General features: G+C 36.7%; 4 protein-coding genes across 5 annotated transcripts; 1 reads left to right on the top strand and 3 right to left on the bottom strand.

The window, feature by feature from the left end:
* The first annotated feature begins 1,099 nt into the window (after window positions 1–1,099).
* On the top strand, window positions 1,100–6,930 carry LOC125214448 (hydroxyproline-rich glycoprotein family protein). 2 transcript variants are annotated; one of them, XM_048115478.2, is made up of 11 exons: window positions 1,100–1,400; window positions 2,174–2,246; window positions 2,538–2,612; window positions 3,029–3,090; window positions 3,167–3,235; window positions 3,765–3,793; window positions 3,910–4,117; window positions 4,205–4,480; window positions 4,671–4,724; window positions 5,281–6,287; window positions 6,712–6,930. In XM_048115478.2, the coding sequence occupies exons 1-10, from the start codon at window positions 1,290–1,292 to the stop codon at window positions 6,262–6,264; spliced, it is 1,941 nt and encodes a 646-aa protein (XP_047971435.1). In that variant the 5' UTR covers window positions 1,100–1,289; the 3' UTR covers window positions 6,265–6,287; window positions 6,712–6,930. The 2 variants fall into 2 exon arrangements, with proteins under 2 accessions (XP_047971435.1, XP_047971436.1); XM_048115479.2 differs by having other exon boundaries at window positions 6,709–6,930.
* An 83-nt stretch (window positions 6,931–7,013) lies between these two features.
* LOC125214449 (leucine-rich repeat protein 2-like) lies at window positions 7,014–8,695 on the bottom strand. Its single transcript, XM_048115480.2, has 7 exons — window positions 8,520–8,695; window positions 8,314–8,446; window positions 8,161–8,232; window positions 7,679–7,822; window positions 7,532–7,603; window positions 7,377–7,448; window positions 7,014–7,296 (listed from the first exon to the last, which is right to left on the bottom strand). The coding sequence occupies exons 1-7, from the start codon at window positions 8,581–8,583 to the stop codon at window positions 7,224–7,226; spliced, it is 630 nt and encodes a 209-aa protein (XP_047971437.1). The 5' UTR covers window positions 8,584–8,695; the 3' UTR covers window positions 7,014–7,223.
* A 3,402-nt stretch (window positions 8,696–12,097) lies between these two features.
* On the bottom strand, window positions 12,098–13,329 carry LOC125214191 (uncharacterized). Its single transcript, XM_048115100.2, has 2 exons — window positions 13,202–13,329; window positions 12,098–12,947 (listed from the first exon to the last, which is right to left on the bottom strand). The coding sequence occupies exons 1-2, from the start codon at window positions 13,211–13,213 to the stop codon at window positions 12,264–12,266; spliced, it is 696 nt and encodes a 231-aa protein (XP_047971057.1). The 5' UTR covers window positions 13,214–13,329; the 3' UTR covers window positions 12,098–12,263.
* A 73-nt stretch (window positions 13,330–13,402) lies between these two features.
* LOC125214190 (zinc finger protein CONSTANS-LIKE 14-like) lies at window positions 13,403–16,252 on the bottom strand. Its single transcript, XM_048115099.2, has 4 exons — window positions 15,277–16,252; window positions 14,778–14,978; window positions 13,851–14,077; window positions 13,403–13,759 (listed from the first exon to the last, which is right to left on the bottom strand). Exons 1-4 carry the CDS (start codon window positions 16,021–16,023, stop codon window positions 13,657–13,659), a joined length of 1,278 nt encoding a protein of 425 aa, XP_047971056.2. The 5' UTR covers window positions 16,024–16,252; the 3' UTR covers window positions 13,403–13,656.
* Between the last annotated feature and the right edge of the window lie 334 nt (window positions 16,253–16,586).

Here is a 16,586-nt window from a genome sequence, read left to right as displayed (position 1 = left end):
ATTTTGAAGTTTGTAAAAAACAATTCTGCAAAGGTTTATTTGCAATTTGTTTCTTGTACTATAGTAATTGTAAATATTTTGAAGTCTAGTAAGCCAATACGATCAAAGATACATTCGTTGGTAATCAATAAATAGAAGATAAGCATTGAAAAGTAGAACTCGGCATACTCAAAAAGCGTCCTACTACTCATGCGTTTAAGAAATTATAGTTACATTTAGAATTTTATACAAATAACTAAGAGAAAGAATATGCAAGTGGGACAAACAATGTTGATATAAATAAAGATATAATCAAATTCATGATCTTCGTCTATTAGGAAGATAACTGAAAAATATTTCAAGTTTGTCAAAACTTGAGAGAGAGTTGACGACTCCTGGTCAACGGGGTAGGGGCGAAAACGTAAGCTTCGAGCTGAGTATGCACGAATGCGCCATTTGATTAAAATAAAGGTGACGCTTGAGAAGTACAACGACGACAGCTCCATCCACAGCCCGGTCAATAGACGCTTGAACTACGCCCTGAGGAGGCTAACAAAGACATAATGTATAAAATGGTGAAGTAATTGTTTTTGTGGTTTTATATTTTTATTATATAGAGTATTTATTTTTATTTTAATAAAATGATATCATCTTTTATAGTACTATAGTAAATTTATTTCCAACAATGCATATCTTAATTACTTTGTTTATTATTTCATACATTGACTAACTTTCTATTAAAACTCATGTCATACATTATTATAACTATCGGTGTAGAGTAGGGCAAGGAAGAACAATTTTATACTATTTTTAATTATATAATTATTATATATTTTAATTCAATATAAAGATACAACAAATACATGCAATAAGAAATTATTATGTAATACTTAAAGAGATAATAAGAAATGGGATTTTGGATGTTCACGAATTACCAAAATGATTAAAAAGGTGAGGTGCATTTCATTAAGGAGTGGATGAAAATGACTACAAATAGAATTACAAAAAATCAAATATGGATGATTCCACTAAAAATTCCATCTGAAATTAAATTAAAAATGAAAACTTAAAAATTGAAAAACCTTAAAAAAGGAAATAGAATTAAAAATAGAACTTCCGAGTGTTCCTCGATCTTACAATACTAGCTTTGACGTAACCAAAAATGGCGACTGCCTTCTCGCTCCTTTCCACATTCCACACCTTCAATTCGATCTAGGGTTTCATCATCACTTACCAATTCCACCCCGTCACTTTCTCCTGATCGAAAGCTTCATTGATTGCACTCATTTTTAGGAAAAAATTAGAACGAAATGAAGACATCGCTGAAGAAATTGCAAAAATTCGCTTCGCATAGGCACGATAGAAGAGCGCAGAAGCAGAACCAATCCGTGTCTCTAGATGAGCACGCTCGAGCTACGCAGGTACTTTTGTGCTACACGCGTCTTTCCGTTTCTGGATTGATGTGCATTATTTGGTGGAAATTTGCGGTGGATGTGAATTTGCGAGATTTATTTCCCGGCGTCGGAGAATTTTGTTGTTTACGACTGTTTTTGCTTGGCATAGCATTCCGAAAATCCGAACTAGATGGATCGAACTTTGACCGGTCAACGATCTAATAAAGTAGTAGTCCTAGCATGTTGTGTGCTCATTAATTTGGAATCACAAGTTAATATCCGCAACTGAAGTATGATTGTTGTTGAATGTGTTTTGAGCTGTACTGAGATATGTTGAATGTGTTTTGAGGTATGTGAATGGTTTCAATAGATGGATGAAGAAGGAAGCTGATGCCAGCTTTTTTTAAAATGGAAATATATTGATTTGAATTGGCTTTTGATTTAATAGAATAGATAGAGATATTAAAAGAATTCCGCTATGTACATAGTTAATAACTGATTTTCCTTTACTAGATTAGTATTTGGGGAAAGACTGAATGAATAAACAAAACAGTAGATTATCAGTGGCATTTCCGTAATTGATTGATTTAGGAGAAAACTGTAGCTGATGAACCATCACATGTGCTTAGTTACATTGGTGGTTTATCACTTGTGATGAAAACCAGTGCCTTAATTCATTGGTGGGTATTCTTTTTGTGTCCATCCCAGAAAATTTTCTGTTGGGTGCATTCTATTTGCTTGTGGTTATTTTGCTCACAGGATTCCTATATTTGATATGAAAATTTTTATGTGTTTACCAGGACATGATTGATATGAGAGACTGCTACGATAGGCTACTGTCTGCTGCAGCCGCAACTGCAAACAGTGTATATGGTATCTCAATGATTGGAAAAAGAGCTCTTTGTATTCTAGATGCTGCACATTGACATTTTATGAATTTGATTATCATCCATTAGTCTTTGATTTTGAAATGTATGCTTTATTAACAATTTCTATCACTGTTCGTATCTAATGCAACTTGGTAGCTCATGCTACCAAGTTGAATGTTTAATGTGATAAACTTTGAATGATTTGGTCTCCTTTTGATTTTCGGTATTCTTTCACCTTTTATAATTTATATAAGCATTTTGAAATCTTATTTTTATAAACTCCCCATACTTTCAGAATTTTCAGAATCATTAAGGGAGATGGGTGATTGTCTTCTTGAAAAAACAGCCCTGAATGATGATGAAGAAAGTGGTAAGCTTTTCTAACATTGAAGATAATTTTTGGTCAATGTATTATACTATGGTTGTACTATAAGTTGTGTATATGTGGGTACTCCTGAAAGAAAACTAATATCTATTTCATATTTATATGTCCATAGACCTGGTTCAAATTGTTCCAATTTTTTTCTAGGTAAATTAGTGAATACAAAGTCTCTCACATATTAGGAGTATCACTAAATTTCTATTAACTAATTTAGTTTTGTCTTAAGGAAATATAGCACACCTTATTAGATTGCCAACTTTGTATCATTCTACTCATCTACTAAACTAGTTTCATCCAGTGCGCTGCTAGCGGATCTGTTAGATTTCTTTCTCACTGCTGTTTTTAATAATCTTTATTATTTGCACTTAATTTCCTCAAAATAATCGATAGCATTTTATTTACAGGGAAGGTATTATTAATGCTAGGAAAAGTACAGTTTGAACTTCAGAAGCTTATTGATGGTTATGTAAGTTTAATTAACCTATACATTAGTTCTAACATATGTTAAGCCTTTCAACTAATATTTTTGTCCTGCATTTCAGAGGTCACATATATTTCAGACAATCACAATCCCGTCAGAGTCTCTTCTAAATGAGCTTCGGATAGTAGAGGTATGCCCGTTTCTAGTCTTTCCTTGTTTCTGGTCCCCCTCTTAATAGTTACTTTCCTCTTAAAATTGTGCATAAATAGCTGCTCCGTTCATTGTATTGGTTCAGAATTTTTTAGTCCGATTCCCTATAGTATAATCTTGGATTCTTGGAGTATATATTGATTATTGAAATAGGGCATTGATGAATCCCTGGACATTGTGCTTTGAAAATGGACATACTTTTCTTTTAGATAGCCTGAATCATGCTTTCCTTGGATCCATCCCCTATATTGCTAGTGGCATGCTATTAATACTTAGTTAAGCAATATCTCTTTATCTGCCATGCATGCCTTCCTGGATGTATTTAGCTGCATACTGTTTGTGACTGAGTTTGGTGACCAGCAGTGTTTATCTATCTAGATTATGTACTGTGGTAATCCATAGCATCTAGGCTTAATACTTAATAGCCAGTCGATATGCTCATTTTTTTTTTTTGGCCTGAAATTCATGCCTACAGCTGTTTATCTTGGTTCTGTTTCCCTTTTGTGCAGGAGATGAAAAAGCGATGTGATGAAAAAAGGTCAAACGAACTTCTTTCTTTGTTTGATCTGCTTCAGAGTTTCACTTGTTCAGTCTTTTGTCCAAGATTACACCATTTGATCTATTCTTCTTTTACTGTGAAACATTACTTTGCAGAGAACTATATGATGATTTGCTGAACAAACAAAAAGAAAAAGTAAGGTTAAGGAACAGTAAAAGCGAACATTTTCATTCTCCTCAGCTTAAAGAAGCCCATGATGAATATGACGAGGAGGCAAATGTTTTTGTCTTTCGCATGAAATCCCTAAAACAAGGGCAATCCCGTAGTTTTCTAACACAGGCATCTCGGCATCATGCTGCACAGGTTGTTCTCTTTACTGCATTGTAAGTTCAATATTTCTGATTCCCTACCATAAGCTTATTTTTGAGCGAGCCTTCACTGTCACAACAGTTATACTTCTTCAAGAGGGCAGCAAGATCTTTGGAGGCAATTGAGCCACATGTCAGTTTACTTGCTGAGCAGCTACATATTGATTACCATTTTAGCGGAATCCAAGATGATGGACGTGAAATTCTTAATGACGACAGCGATGATGATGATGGCGACGAAAGTGATGAGGATGATGATACTGAAGATGGTTCTGAAATGCATGACACGGAATTGAGTTTTAATTATGGACAAAATGTTCAACAGCAAGAAGTCCATGCATTAGAAAACTCAATGGAGGTAATACATCTACTGCTGTGAAATAATATTCTATTAGTCAAAACTCAAAAGAAAAGAATTTTAAAATGGTTATTATAACATTGCCTTGGCCCTTGTTGTACTTGTTTGCTTGTCTAAAGAGAATTATTCATAATTAAGCTAATATAGCTTTGTATGTTACTCACATACTCAATGACTTTACCTTCTGCAGGTGGATAAGTCTGATGTGACGTTCTCTCCTGACTGGAAATTGGGCCCCGCAAAGGTAAGGATTCTTGTCCTGTGCTAATGCTAATGGTGTAGCTTGCCTCCTATTTGACTGACTGGTGGCGGGATACTTTGTGTGAATAATACTTGAAATCACATGTGGCACTTTTATGCATTTGATTCTTCAAGTTCTCTCGTTTTCTTTTACTCTTTCAATATTTATCTTTGTTAAGTTGCTTTGTAAATTGTAATGAAATTTGATTAATGTCTGGATGTATAAGTGAAAACTAAATAAAGCATGTTCAAGTTTGTGATTAACCCCTTGTATAATTAAAATAATCTGAACGCATAAGCTGAAGAAATCATGCTAGGGTTCATGCAATTTTTTGGTTACTGTTTATAACTATAAGGGTATCTATTGATTTAGTCCTGATGAATTGTTAACTGAACTTCTGGATCTACTTGTTTGGGTCAAAGAACGACTGTCTAAAGTTCATGACTGTGGATATGAATGTAGTTTGTTGCGTGTTCATTTTCTGTATCCATTTAGAATGTAAGGTCTTCATTACTTTTATCAACAACCCTAGATGATGTAGTTCTGCTGATAATTGCAGGAGATCTCACAAGGTCATCGCCAAAATGTTTACTCACTTTCCGCACCTCTCCTCCAAAGAGGGACAGGAGCAGTCAGCAAATCCGCACCTCTCTTTCCAAGAAAAGTTGATTCAGCTGAGCGAATGGCTCAGATGGGACCTTCACCATCACGTAAGTTCATTTCTTATGCACTACCCACTCCAGACGAGACAAAAACTCCAAGATCTGGGAATTTATTTAGTGAAGCTCCTCAAACAAGACTAGCAGATTCCAACCTTCGGCATTCATCTCCCCTCTATCAGAACAAGTATGAAAGTTTTGGGGCAAATGATAAATTGTCCGGACCCATCATCTTAGACACTCAGTCAGTACTCAAAGAGAGTAACACCACCATGAAAGCCAGTGTCTTGCCCCCTCCATTATCAGAAGGCCGTTCGTTCACTCAACTTGATCCAAATTTGGCGTCCAATGCTAAGAAAGCTAAAAGACAAGCTTTCTCTGGCCCAATATTTGGAAAGCCATGGCCAAGTAAGCCAAAGTTAACAGCCAGTGGTCCCATTGTCTCATCGGCCTTCCCTCCCTCTTTTTCTGGATCTTTATTGCGCACCCCAATGCCTCGGCCAACATCAAACCCAAAACCATCTTCACATCTTCCATCTACTTTTGTCTCATCACCTAAAATAAGTGAACTTCATGAGCTTCCTCGACCACCAGCCCATATGGCTGATACAAGGCACCCCAATCGCTTTGCTCATTCGGGCCCCTTAATATCGAAAAGAAATGAGCTGTCTGCCTCTCGCGTGTCAACATCGTCCATAGCAGCATCCAAACTCCCAACCCCACCCCAGGGATTATCACGCAGCTACTCAATTCCGGTTGGAGGTTCATTAGAATCAGCCTTGCGTTCTCCTATAGAAGGGTCTCAATCGAAGATGAAAGAAGATATTACTTCACCTCCCCCAGCATCAGTTTCCTTTCCAAATACCCAACCAGCATCTAGGTGATTAGCCAGCAAGTCACATAAAAGGTAATTGTAAAATTAGCATCTCAGCTACGTCATGCATCTTTAAAGTAATTGTATATTGCCATTTTGATCTTGTTCTGCAATTTGCTATTTACATCGATTTCGACCCATAGACACATATCGAACGTGCCCTTGAATACAATTGCCACATAATATGTCATTTAGTTACAATATATCCTCTGGTGCATGCTCTTGTGTTCACTACTTTCCATCGCGAATCATGGTCCCATTTTTCATATCAAACATATCGTCGAATGCAGAGAATTATATATTTTGCGAAACTCAAGTATGAAATGAGATTTGCTGGCTGCCAAACCGGCACAACAAGTCTTGTTTCATAGCATCAGCTTATGTATGAAAAATGCAAAGTTTCCGATCCTCGAAATATTAGTTTCTTATCATGATTCTTGATTTTGAATGTCAGCAGGTAACTTGAAGAGCATGCACCCCGAGACTGAGGATAGCTGCAGCGTTCATCCGCTAACAGACCATGTGAATAGCTTTCTTCTTAGTCCTTGAAATTTTGCTAGTCATGTAAAAAGTACCACAAATTTTGTCTAAACTGCTAACTTGTCGTTGCCGTTGCCGTTGCCTAGACGGGCAGAACTTAACATAATGAATGAGGAGTAACAAATTTTGAAATGAATGGAGCTAGTTTTCCTCGTACACAAGAAATGCAGTTTCTTCTGGGTTTCAACTTTATTTTAAAATGTTCATCAGTAAGCAGTATTTGTTTATCCATCAGATTTATTATTCATCAAACTGAACATAATTCATGAGATGATATATTTATAGAATCTACAAGATTCCTAAACTGCATCCTCCAAGTAAAGAAGTGGTCTCATGAAAATCAAACTTGACAATTCAAGGCCCTCTTTACTACTATTTAGAAACTAGAATGACATTTTCAAAGTCCTATCAAATAATTATACAGATGCCTTAGCACCCTCCGACGTCGTATTTCACGAACCCCATCAGCTCAGGCCCTTCTAATCTCGAGTTGTTCATAAAACTGCAAGAAAAATGTAGAATTAGTGAAACACAAACACACAGATTGTTTCACTCAAAACATGAAAAATGCAGCATCAGTACCTTTCTTCTGTGAGTTTTGAGAATGAGCCAGATGTGGGAATAGTACCACACAAATCATTATTCGACACGTCGCTGCAGAAAGAAGGAAACCAGCTCAGAATCCATGTAAAAGTAGAGACATTGCGTCTTTAACAGCTTTAAAAGTTGCCCCTTACAGAATCTTGAGGTTTCCAAGCTTGGTGAGCTCCCTCGGTATCCTCCCGCTCAGTCTATTACCGTTTAGTCGCCTAAACACATCGGTGTTTCACAACGTTAGAAACAATAACTAGGATGCAAATAGCAAATGGACTGATGAAACTCACAAGAACTTGAGATTGGAAAGATTGGACAGCGAAGGAGGGATGGAGCCAGTGAGGTTATTGTTATACAAATCGAGGCTCACGAGACTCCTCAACCGTCCCACTTCAGCTGGAATCAGCCCCATCAACTTGTTCATGTAGAGTTCCCTACAACCACCAACCAAAACTCCCATCAAATGAATGCTTCATCAATGCTAAACTTGACCTCATACCTATCAGATAATAACATTACACTGCATCCATTAATGTTGCATTGGGGGGCCATTTTCCAAACCCTCTTATATCTTATCTTAAACATGTTAATTGTACTAATCTGATGAATTAGCTCTTCTTGTTAATATCTAAATGATCTTTCTAATCATAATTAATAGCCCTTAGTACAAAATAATTCAAGGGTCTAATTAAGAACCAGAACAAACAAATTCCAAAAACTATACATGCTTCAATTTTATTTTCAAGAATGAATTCAAGAATTCTACACTCACAGATACTGGAGCCTCTCCAGCTTCCCCAACTCAGGCACAAGCTTCCCTGACAGCTTTGCATTTCCAAGATCACTGCCAATTACCAAATTAAGCTCAAAGATCAAAACTTTTTCTTGAAATTAAAACTCCCATGACTAGAGAGGGTGTACTTACAGCCTAGTAACTCTATTTTGAGCATCACAAGTGACATGAAACCAAGTGCAGGGGTCCACCAAGGTAGGATCCCAGCTTTGCAACACATTTTCTGGGTCATTCACAGCCCTCCTCAATGCATAAAGAGCATCCCCTAATCCCAACAGAAATAAACATCAAAATCATCAACCAAATTCACATTTGTTGCATAAAGATTGAATCTTTACCTTCTAAATTTGCATATATGGGCACTATCAGGAGAAACAGATGGAGTGGAATCCTCAGAGCCATGTGCAGCTCCAATTCTTGAATTCTTGGAAAAAGATTGGTGTGAACTAGTGTGTGTGTGTGTATCACTATTATATTTTTGTGTTGGGAAGAAAGAAAGGAATATATAGGCAAGGAATCCTAATCCATGTTGGGGAATTTATAGAGCCATTAAAAAGGATTAGTCAATTCTTGAAGCCAACAACACACAGTATATGTTTTTTCACTGTGACTGTGGGGCTGTGTATCACTAAAGTGTGTGTGCTTTCAGTTTTTCTTTTTTTTTTTTTTTTTTTTTAAATTATTACTGGTGGCCTCAAAAATCTCAACAGATGGCTATTTATTTACCAATTCAAGATTGTGCATATTCTCATTTTTCCCAATTTGGGCAAAACAATTGGACCCTTTTTTAATTGTGGAGGAGCAAGTGGTTGAGGTATACAAAAGGATCTGTTTCCAAAGAAGCAGGCTTTATTTAAGTGTGAATTTCTTTTGCTTTTACCATATAGTGAAAAATAACGAAAGAAAAGGAATCACAGCAGTGCTTTGGCAGTTTCCTATCTTTATTTTTGCCTATCTAAGATTTTTTATTTTTATTTTTTACCATTTTTCATGCAAAACTGCATAGTTTTAATATGAATAAATGCCAAAATTGGTCCTGAACATATGATCATTTTACGTTTTTGGTATATAAGTAAAAGTATGGCTAACTGCTTACCAAATTTAGGGTGCAAAATCTTGCAAAATTTAAGTATGTATGAATCATGTAGGTTGTTGATCACAACACAAATTTTCTTTTTCTTCATTATTTTAAGGAGCGTGTTTGTTCTTTTTTAGAAAAAAGATTTAGTTTTTATTCATAAATACTGGACTGAGATTCAAATAAAATAATGTTGTGATTCCTTAGCAACATGTACACATATATGAATTTCATAATAATTAAAGTTGAATTCAATTTTTTTCCCTTTAACTTCCAAGTGAGAATTTTTTTTATAAACTTAAAACTTAATAAGTTTGATAGTCATGATACTGGTAAGGTTGGTTGTACTTGTTTGTTTTGTAATAGTTGTTTTTTTTATTATTGTTTTGATGTCTCCAACTTGAATTGTGTCAGTTCCATATCTGCACAAGTTGGATTTCATTTTAAGATTCAATAGCTTGACATAAGCATTTAATTATATAGACTTATTTATTTAACTATGAAAATTTTGTATTACTAATTTGTTTTGTTTTTTTAAATATTATTTTATAAAAGTATAAATCGACATACATTCACACACTCTAACACATCCATTCATCCTTTTTTTTGTTCATAAATCACAATAGTAATCAATAATGGAAAACATGTTAGTACATTAAATTCATACAACTAGGGATCTAATTGAATTCTATAACTACGTGAGAGACCAAGTAATTTGAACTTTTGTTAAATAGGGAGTATTTAATACTACTCTTATATGGGAAATGTTTGGATTTACTATTTAGTCCCCACTTTACTATCTCATCTAAAGTAATTAAATTGCTTTAAGAAAATCCAAAAAATTGGATGAGTGCTTCTGACTTTATCGAGCTCAGGATTTGTAGGAAATTGAATTTTTGCTTTTATTATTGTTTAGGGTTTTTATTTTTGTAGTAATAAATTTTTATTGATGGTCTTGTACTCATGTTCACTGTCATTGTTAATTTGAGTCTTTTCTTTTATATAAAAAATGTATAACACATACAGTCATACACATAAAAGAAATGTTTATGGTGCATGTGCATGTAAATAAATAAGTGGGGTTAAGATCGAATCCACATATGACAAATCATGATATATTTCTTAAAAGTGACTGGACTATCTATGCATATTGACCAATTTGCTTTTGAGTAATCATTCTAGATGCAAAAAAGGTCTAATTCAACCACTCAACAACCCAATATTAGTTTCTCTTGTTCTTTGTAACAATACATATGAACCATATAAATTAGAACTTCACAATACATTGAAAGAATACAAATTCTAAAACAACACCTTAAAAAAAATAGCAAATTAGAAGGCATATATAGTGTTTCTGGATGACCCTACAGAAAAATTAGGCCTTAAAAAGATTTTAAAAAATCTACGAATCAGGAGGCTTATGTACATAGTGCTTTTGGACAATTCTAAGAGAAAATTAGGCTTTCTCGAAGGTGGTCCGGAGACAATCGGCTCATTAAATCTGCCATTGTATTAGGACCTTGATTTGTTTTTTTAAAATCACACACACATTAATAATATTGAATAGTTGAAATTAACAGATAAAAAAGAAGGGTGTTATACCATTACATACAAGATACAACCTATCTTCAACTAACATAAAAAGTGATACTTAATCACAACATATATGTCTTTATATAAAGTAGAGATCAATTACATTCTTTTAGGGAGGCAGATATATCATTTATATATGTTGCATTACATAAAGTGTCAATGTTAAAAGTGATAGTTGGAATTGAGTCAAAAGTCTACTTTATTTAAGGGTGAAATTCCAACAATGGATGATTGAACTTAGCAATAGCATTCTACCCACACTGTTCAAATACTGTTTCCCGCCCTTCCAAAACTCTACTTTGACATATTATTTATCCTCTTCCATTTGATTGTGTCTCCCTTTATCATGTGTTTGACAAATCATTATGTGTTACACACATACCATGATATAATTATAAAATACTAATCATTATAACATTAATAAGCATTATATAGTCATCGAATAAGTTAAATAGTGGTCTCTTATTTATAGCCACAAACTGAATTTATCGTTGATTTGGCGTGCATTAGATATAGTCATAAAATTTTCAAAAAATCTGAATCGAATTGCAGATTTCAATTTGATATAATTCTACTATACAGAATATTTGATTCACCCCTATTTTATTTAGTTAGTGGATTACTTGATTGAATGAGGAAAAAAATGCCCGGTATCTTTTACAAATGAGCCCAAACCAGCCCAAAATTGGGAATCTTCTACATATTGTAAAGCCCAACTTACTAAAAAGAATGTTTTTATAAATTTTTTTTTAAAAAAAAGTCATTTCCTGGATTTTGTATAATTAATTTAGCATATAATTATATTTTACTAAAAAATTAAATGAAAAATAGAGTCTAATTTTAAATAGGGGATATCAAGTGGAATATTGTGAAAGGTTAGTATGCACTTTCGTTGGTAGCCGATAAAAACAATGAGAATATTACCTAATTTTGTGTGACTTTAATAACTCATTTACTAATTAGTTGGAAATGCCCAATGCGTTGATTCAATACATATATATAAAATAAACAAAAATGCATTAGTACCATCCAACCATACCTACAAAATTGTTAAAAAACGATTACCAATGGGAACCTTTCTTCTTAACAAATTATCTTTGAACTTTTTTTTTTTTAATTATTATAATAATTAATTTTGTAATAAATAATTAAATTTCTAAATAATATATTGCGAAATTTGGAAACAAAGTCTCGACGGAAAACTAATTTTGGTCATAGTATTACTTAATAAATTAACTCTCAATATTTAAAAAAATTCAATAATTATTTAAATACCGGATATTTCAAAGAAGAAAATTTGAACATAGGATATCTAACTAAAAGAGAAACGTCTTAATAACTAAGTTGGATTTCATCGTCTAGTTATTGAATTGAGTTAGCATGATACAAAATTACAAATGAAACAACACCACTATCCTTTCCATCTCTTGTGATGAAGCAATCCTTCACTATTTGGTTTGACAACACAATATCCAGCTCTGGAGCAAGACTCCACCACCCCTCTCCGCCGCCACCGCCGCTCGGCCTCCGCCTCCTTCTGCTGCCTCATGATGGCGCTCAGCCTCTCCCTCCTATAGTTCGTGTTCAAGGGGACCGGCATGGCGTCCAGACCCATGAGCCTTCCCACCACCCCGGGTTTGCACCAGATAACGCTCTCCCCTCCCACCACCGCTGGCAGCCGCCTGCGCCTCTTCTCCGCCTCCATCTCCCCCGTGAAGGACGACCTGTACATGGCGTCCTTCCCGTCCAGAGAGAATCGCGGATACTGATCCAGCGCCTTCCTCGCGCTTCTAAGAATGTCGCAGCTGCTAACACACGACATCCTGTGCGCTTCTACCTTGCTCCTCCTGCTCATCTTCTCCTCCATCTCCAACTGCAGAATCATCTCCTCCAAAGTTGGCTGCCTTTCTCTCCCTCTCCCTCTCTCTCTTTCTCTTTCTCTTTCTCTTTCTCCCTCGGCCAAGCAAGCCGATCGGGAGTCGAGAACAGAGGTGGAGCTCTCTCCATTGCACAAGTTTATCAACCCTTTCTTCATCTTCACTCCAATAAAGTTGTTGACAAGATGCAATGGCATCTCCTTCATCCTCTCCTCTACCTGAAAATGAATGATGGATCAGAAATAGATCATCAAATGCCTTTAAAAGCAGTCACATGAAGAGAGGAGAGAGAGAGAGAGAGAGGGGTCACAAGTTTCCCAAGTCCCACCTCTGGGAAAAGGAAAGCTTCTCAAGATACTTATGGGGGGCCTCATTTATAGCAGTTTGTTGAATGCCTTGATGACTAAGTTTTTAAGTTTCAAACAGATTTCATGTCAAATTAAATACACCATCATGCATATTCAATTCTTACCTCCAAACCCATGTCGGCGCCGTTCGCCTAAATGCAGAAATGAGTTTCTTGCATCTACATTAATGAAGCTGGGGAAAATTCACCATTGACAGAGAAGATAGTTACAGGAGAAAGCTTCAAACCTAACAAAATAAATGGAGAGAGATATACAATTTCAAGCTACAATATATGTAGGGTGATTGTTGGAGACTACAACATGTCTGATGAAATTGGAACTAAGTTGGCTCCAAAACAAGAATCATCATATTCATATTCATACTCATGCCCATAACTGGGACTGACACTAGCTCTATTATCGCAACCTAATCCGACACGATAAAATTATGAAAACAGCAAAAAAAACAAACAACTTGTTTGGAAGAGCGGCACGATGGCTAGGTGATTATACATATAATCTTAAGCAGCACCTACGTACATACATACAGACAAAATTAGATGTCAACTATGAACACTACTCATCCAGCTGGTGCTTCTTGAGCTTTGACGAATCGGCCCTTCACTCGCTTCCTAGTATCAGCTCTTGCTTTTCTTGATTCATATCTTATATGCTTGTCGTATCTGCACATGAATGTCGTAATATATCAGAATGAAATTCCTAAGATTTGAATATTTTCTTTGTGGTGAAAAGAATGAGAGGAAGTAGCTATACCTCCTTGTTTTCTTCTTTTCCTTGTATCGTTGCATAGCATTGCCTCTATTCTTTGCCAGAAGCTCGATGTCACTCTTTGACATGGCAGCCGCACTTTCATTTGTCATTCGAATAGACTGACTCATGAACTGAATATCCATGGAACCGGATTCGGGCCTTGATGCAGGTACATTATTGCTCTCTGATGTAGCAGGCCCCTGGCTTGGCGTCTGGTTATCGGTGGCACTCTGCATTTGACAACAATACAGAACTTTAAATTTTTTAAAATTAAGCAGAAAGAATATAGGAATGTAAGATGATTTTATTTCTGCGAATTCCACCACTTTTTCAAGATCCCATCACAATATTAGCAAATAAAAAGGAAGATGGAGCAGAATAAGAGTTTACTGATACTTTTGCAGTTTTGCTATACTGATGTCAATTCGTAGCAAACCAGGATGCATAGTTAGCACCAGTTTGTCAAAGGGAAACAGGAAAAATGGCATGTATTAACATTTTTCGGCCACTAGCAAGCATATCAAAGACCACGACTCGAAGAAACTAGGATTTGGCAGTCACATCCAGATTTTGCATAGTTCTTATCTTCACTATTTGCTTATGTCAAAGTATATAACTCATAACAAGATGACCTTACAATGACCAGGATAAACAACATGCTAGCACATCTTATTGTAATGTTCAAGGATTGAATTAGAAAACAGACCATGCTCTATCTCGTAAGTACTACAATACTGATAAAATCAGAAGATCCAAACTCAAACCCATGTATCCTAGTCTAAGATGCTAATTGTCAAAAGGCACGATCATTCAGAACTAAAATATATGGACAGGACAGGCAGCATTGCATTGTCTACTTATTAGCATCAAATGCTTATGAGCAATGGACATCAACAATAGCTGAAAGATTGATCGAGTAAAAATGCTTACGTTAAAGGGGATTATATTATCTTCCTGGGCAATAGAACAGTTCACTCCAGAGACATCCATCCCTCTTCTCTTGGCCAGGGATGATTCTTTCAGTAGTTCTCCATAACTTTTCATAGTGTACATGTTGTTCCCGCCAAATTCTAGCTCAACGGGGCTAGACTCCTCATGGCCCCTCAATTGTCCCAGATTGAAGTCCCATATCTGGAGAAGCAAGCACAGATAATTAGATACATCCATGTGCAGCAAGATAGTTAGCACCAATGTTCTGAACAACACCCACCCTCTCCCTCTCCAATTAGCATTGATGAAATTTAATAGATTTCCTACAAAAACTAGGTCTAATTGGCATAATATGCAACTTAGCAGAGCATCAAATACCATCACAGTCTGAAAAAATTTCAGCAAATTCCAATTTAATTGGAGAAGGTAAAGAAGCATAAGAATAAAACAAACTCGTCACTGATAAACAAAGACAGATAAAAGCAGATCTGGAAAATACCTGCGCGCTGTGATCACATGCGGCGGTGGTGTTCCACAGCATGTTGCGTTCCTCCTTCTGATTGGCCGGCGTCTGCATCATTAGCAACGACGTAAACCCTCCGCCCTGCGCCAATTCCTGCTGCTTTTCCTCTTGCGGTTGTGGTTGCTCTTCAAACTGTCCGCAAAAACTCTCCTGCCGCCACGCGCCGCCGCTCGGCGTCCCCGGCCCTACATCCTCCCCATCTCCACCACCACCGCCGTCCGCTAAAAGCTCAATCAGCTGCTTGAGAATGACCTGCTTCTGCTTCCCGCAGCTCGGATTCCTCTTCTTCTTCACCAATTCGCCGCCGCAGTCGGAATAAATCACCGAGCTAGCGTTCGGCACCATGAGCTCATCCAGCAGCCCTCCCCACTCGTACTCCGCCGGCTTCTTCTCCTCAATCTCCAGCCCCCAGGCCGCCGCCAGCTCGAACGCCGACGGAACTCCCGAGAAGCTGTCGACGGGGCACCGATCGTGCGCCGCCGCCACGAGGCGGCTGCCGTGCGCGTCCCAGTCGCAGTCCTGGCAGAGCACGAGCCCGTCGGTGGAGCAGCGGAACGACGCCGGCTCCGCCGCGCAGTTGTCGCAGATCTGGCTCCGGAGATGCTTCTTCGAGAGCGCGTTCGCGCAGTGCACGTGGTGGTCGCACGACAGGCAGAGCTTCGCGCTGTCCGCGCGGCAGTACAGCACCGCCTGCCGCTCGCCGCAGAAATCGCACGAAACCATCGCTAATTCTCCAGAAGAAAAAAAAAAACAAAGACGAATCGCAATCGCAATCGATTAGAGTGGATTTTGCAGTAATAGATCTGCGCCTAAACCTCGAAACAAGGAGGCAAAATGAAGGAACATAGATGAAATCGGTTGATTTGCAAAAGTAGCTTGATTTGCTATAGAAATTGAGAGTGTTGGTGGAAGAAATTTGCAGGTAGAAGAGGAGGAAGATGAAGGAGAAGGAGCTGCTATTTATATGTATAATTAATATAATTAATTATTCACTCTACACAGTGGACTTGATGAATAAAATAATGATACTAATAAAATAATAATAATGGAGTAAGAGTATTTATATTTAAACCAGATCGATTAATTTAATAACATTGATACTAACTGATAATTAATTAAAATTTAAATACTCTAAATAAAATTTAATTGCTACTCCTAATTAACGGTAATTTTGTATTACGATCTAAGTTTTGCGGGAGTATGGAGTGGGGACCACTTGTAAAATATCTTTACCTTTTTGCTGAGCTGGCATGGGCATCTTTTTTCTTTTTCCTTTTTCTTTACCG

The sequence above is a fragment of the Salvia hispanica genome, chromosome 3 (genome assembly GCF_029641045.1).
Source record: "Salvia hispanica isolate PSC_SH4W2 chromosome 3, Shi_PSC_v1, whole genome shotgun sequence".
In the NCBI taxonomy this organism is placed as follows: domain Eukaryota; kingdom Viridiplantae; phylum Streptophyta; class Magnoliopsida; order Lamiales; family Lamiaceae; genus Salvia; species Salvia hispanica.
The sequence above is the reverse complement of the archived record's forward strand: the minus strand, read 5'-3'. Positions and strand labels throughout refer to the sequence as shown.

Excerpts from the sequence above, each read along its gene's own strand:
- LOC125214190 (XM_048115099.2), bottom strand. The coding sequence starts at position 16,023 with ATGGTTTCGTGCGATTTCTGCGGCGAGCGGCAGGCGGTGCTGTACTGC. Across the intron at positions 14,979-15,276 it reads CATGTGATCACAGCGCGCAG|ATATGGGACTTCAATCTGGG; the intron begins GTATTTTCCAGA and ends TTGCTTCTCCAG. Across the intron at positions 13,760-13,850 it reads GAAAAGAAGAAAACAAGGAG|ATACGACAAGCATATAAGAT; the intron begins GTATAGCTACTT and ends ATTCATGTGCAG.
- LOC125214448 (XM_048115478.2), top strand. The coding sequence starts at position 1,290 with ATGAAGACATCGCTGAAGAAATTGCAAAAATTCGCTTCGCATAGGCAC. Across the intron at positions 4,118-4,204 it reads CTCGGCATCATGCTGCACAG|TTATACTTCTTCAAGAGGGC; the intron begins GTTGTTCTCTTT and ends CTGTCACAACAG. Across the intron at positions 4,481-4,670 it reads CATTAGAAAACTCAATGGAG|GTGGATAAGTCTGATGTGAC; the intron begins GTAATACATCTA and ends TACCTTCTGCAG.
- LOC125214449 (XM_048115480.2), bottom strand. The coding sequence starts at position 8,583 with ATGGCTCTGAGGATTCCACTCCATCTGTTTCTCCTGATAGTGCCCATA. Across the intron at positions 7,604-7,678 it reads CTTTCCAATCTCAAGTTCTT|GCGACTAAACGGTAATAGAC; the intron begins GTGAGTTTCATC and ends CGATGTGTTTAG. Across the intron at positions 7,297-7,376 it reads TCAAAACTCACAGAAGAAAG|TTTTATGAACAACTCGAGAT; the intron begins GTACTGATGCTG and ends TTTTTCTTGCAG.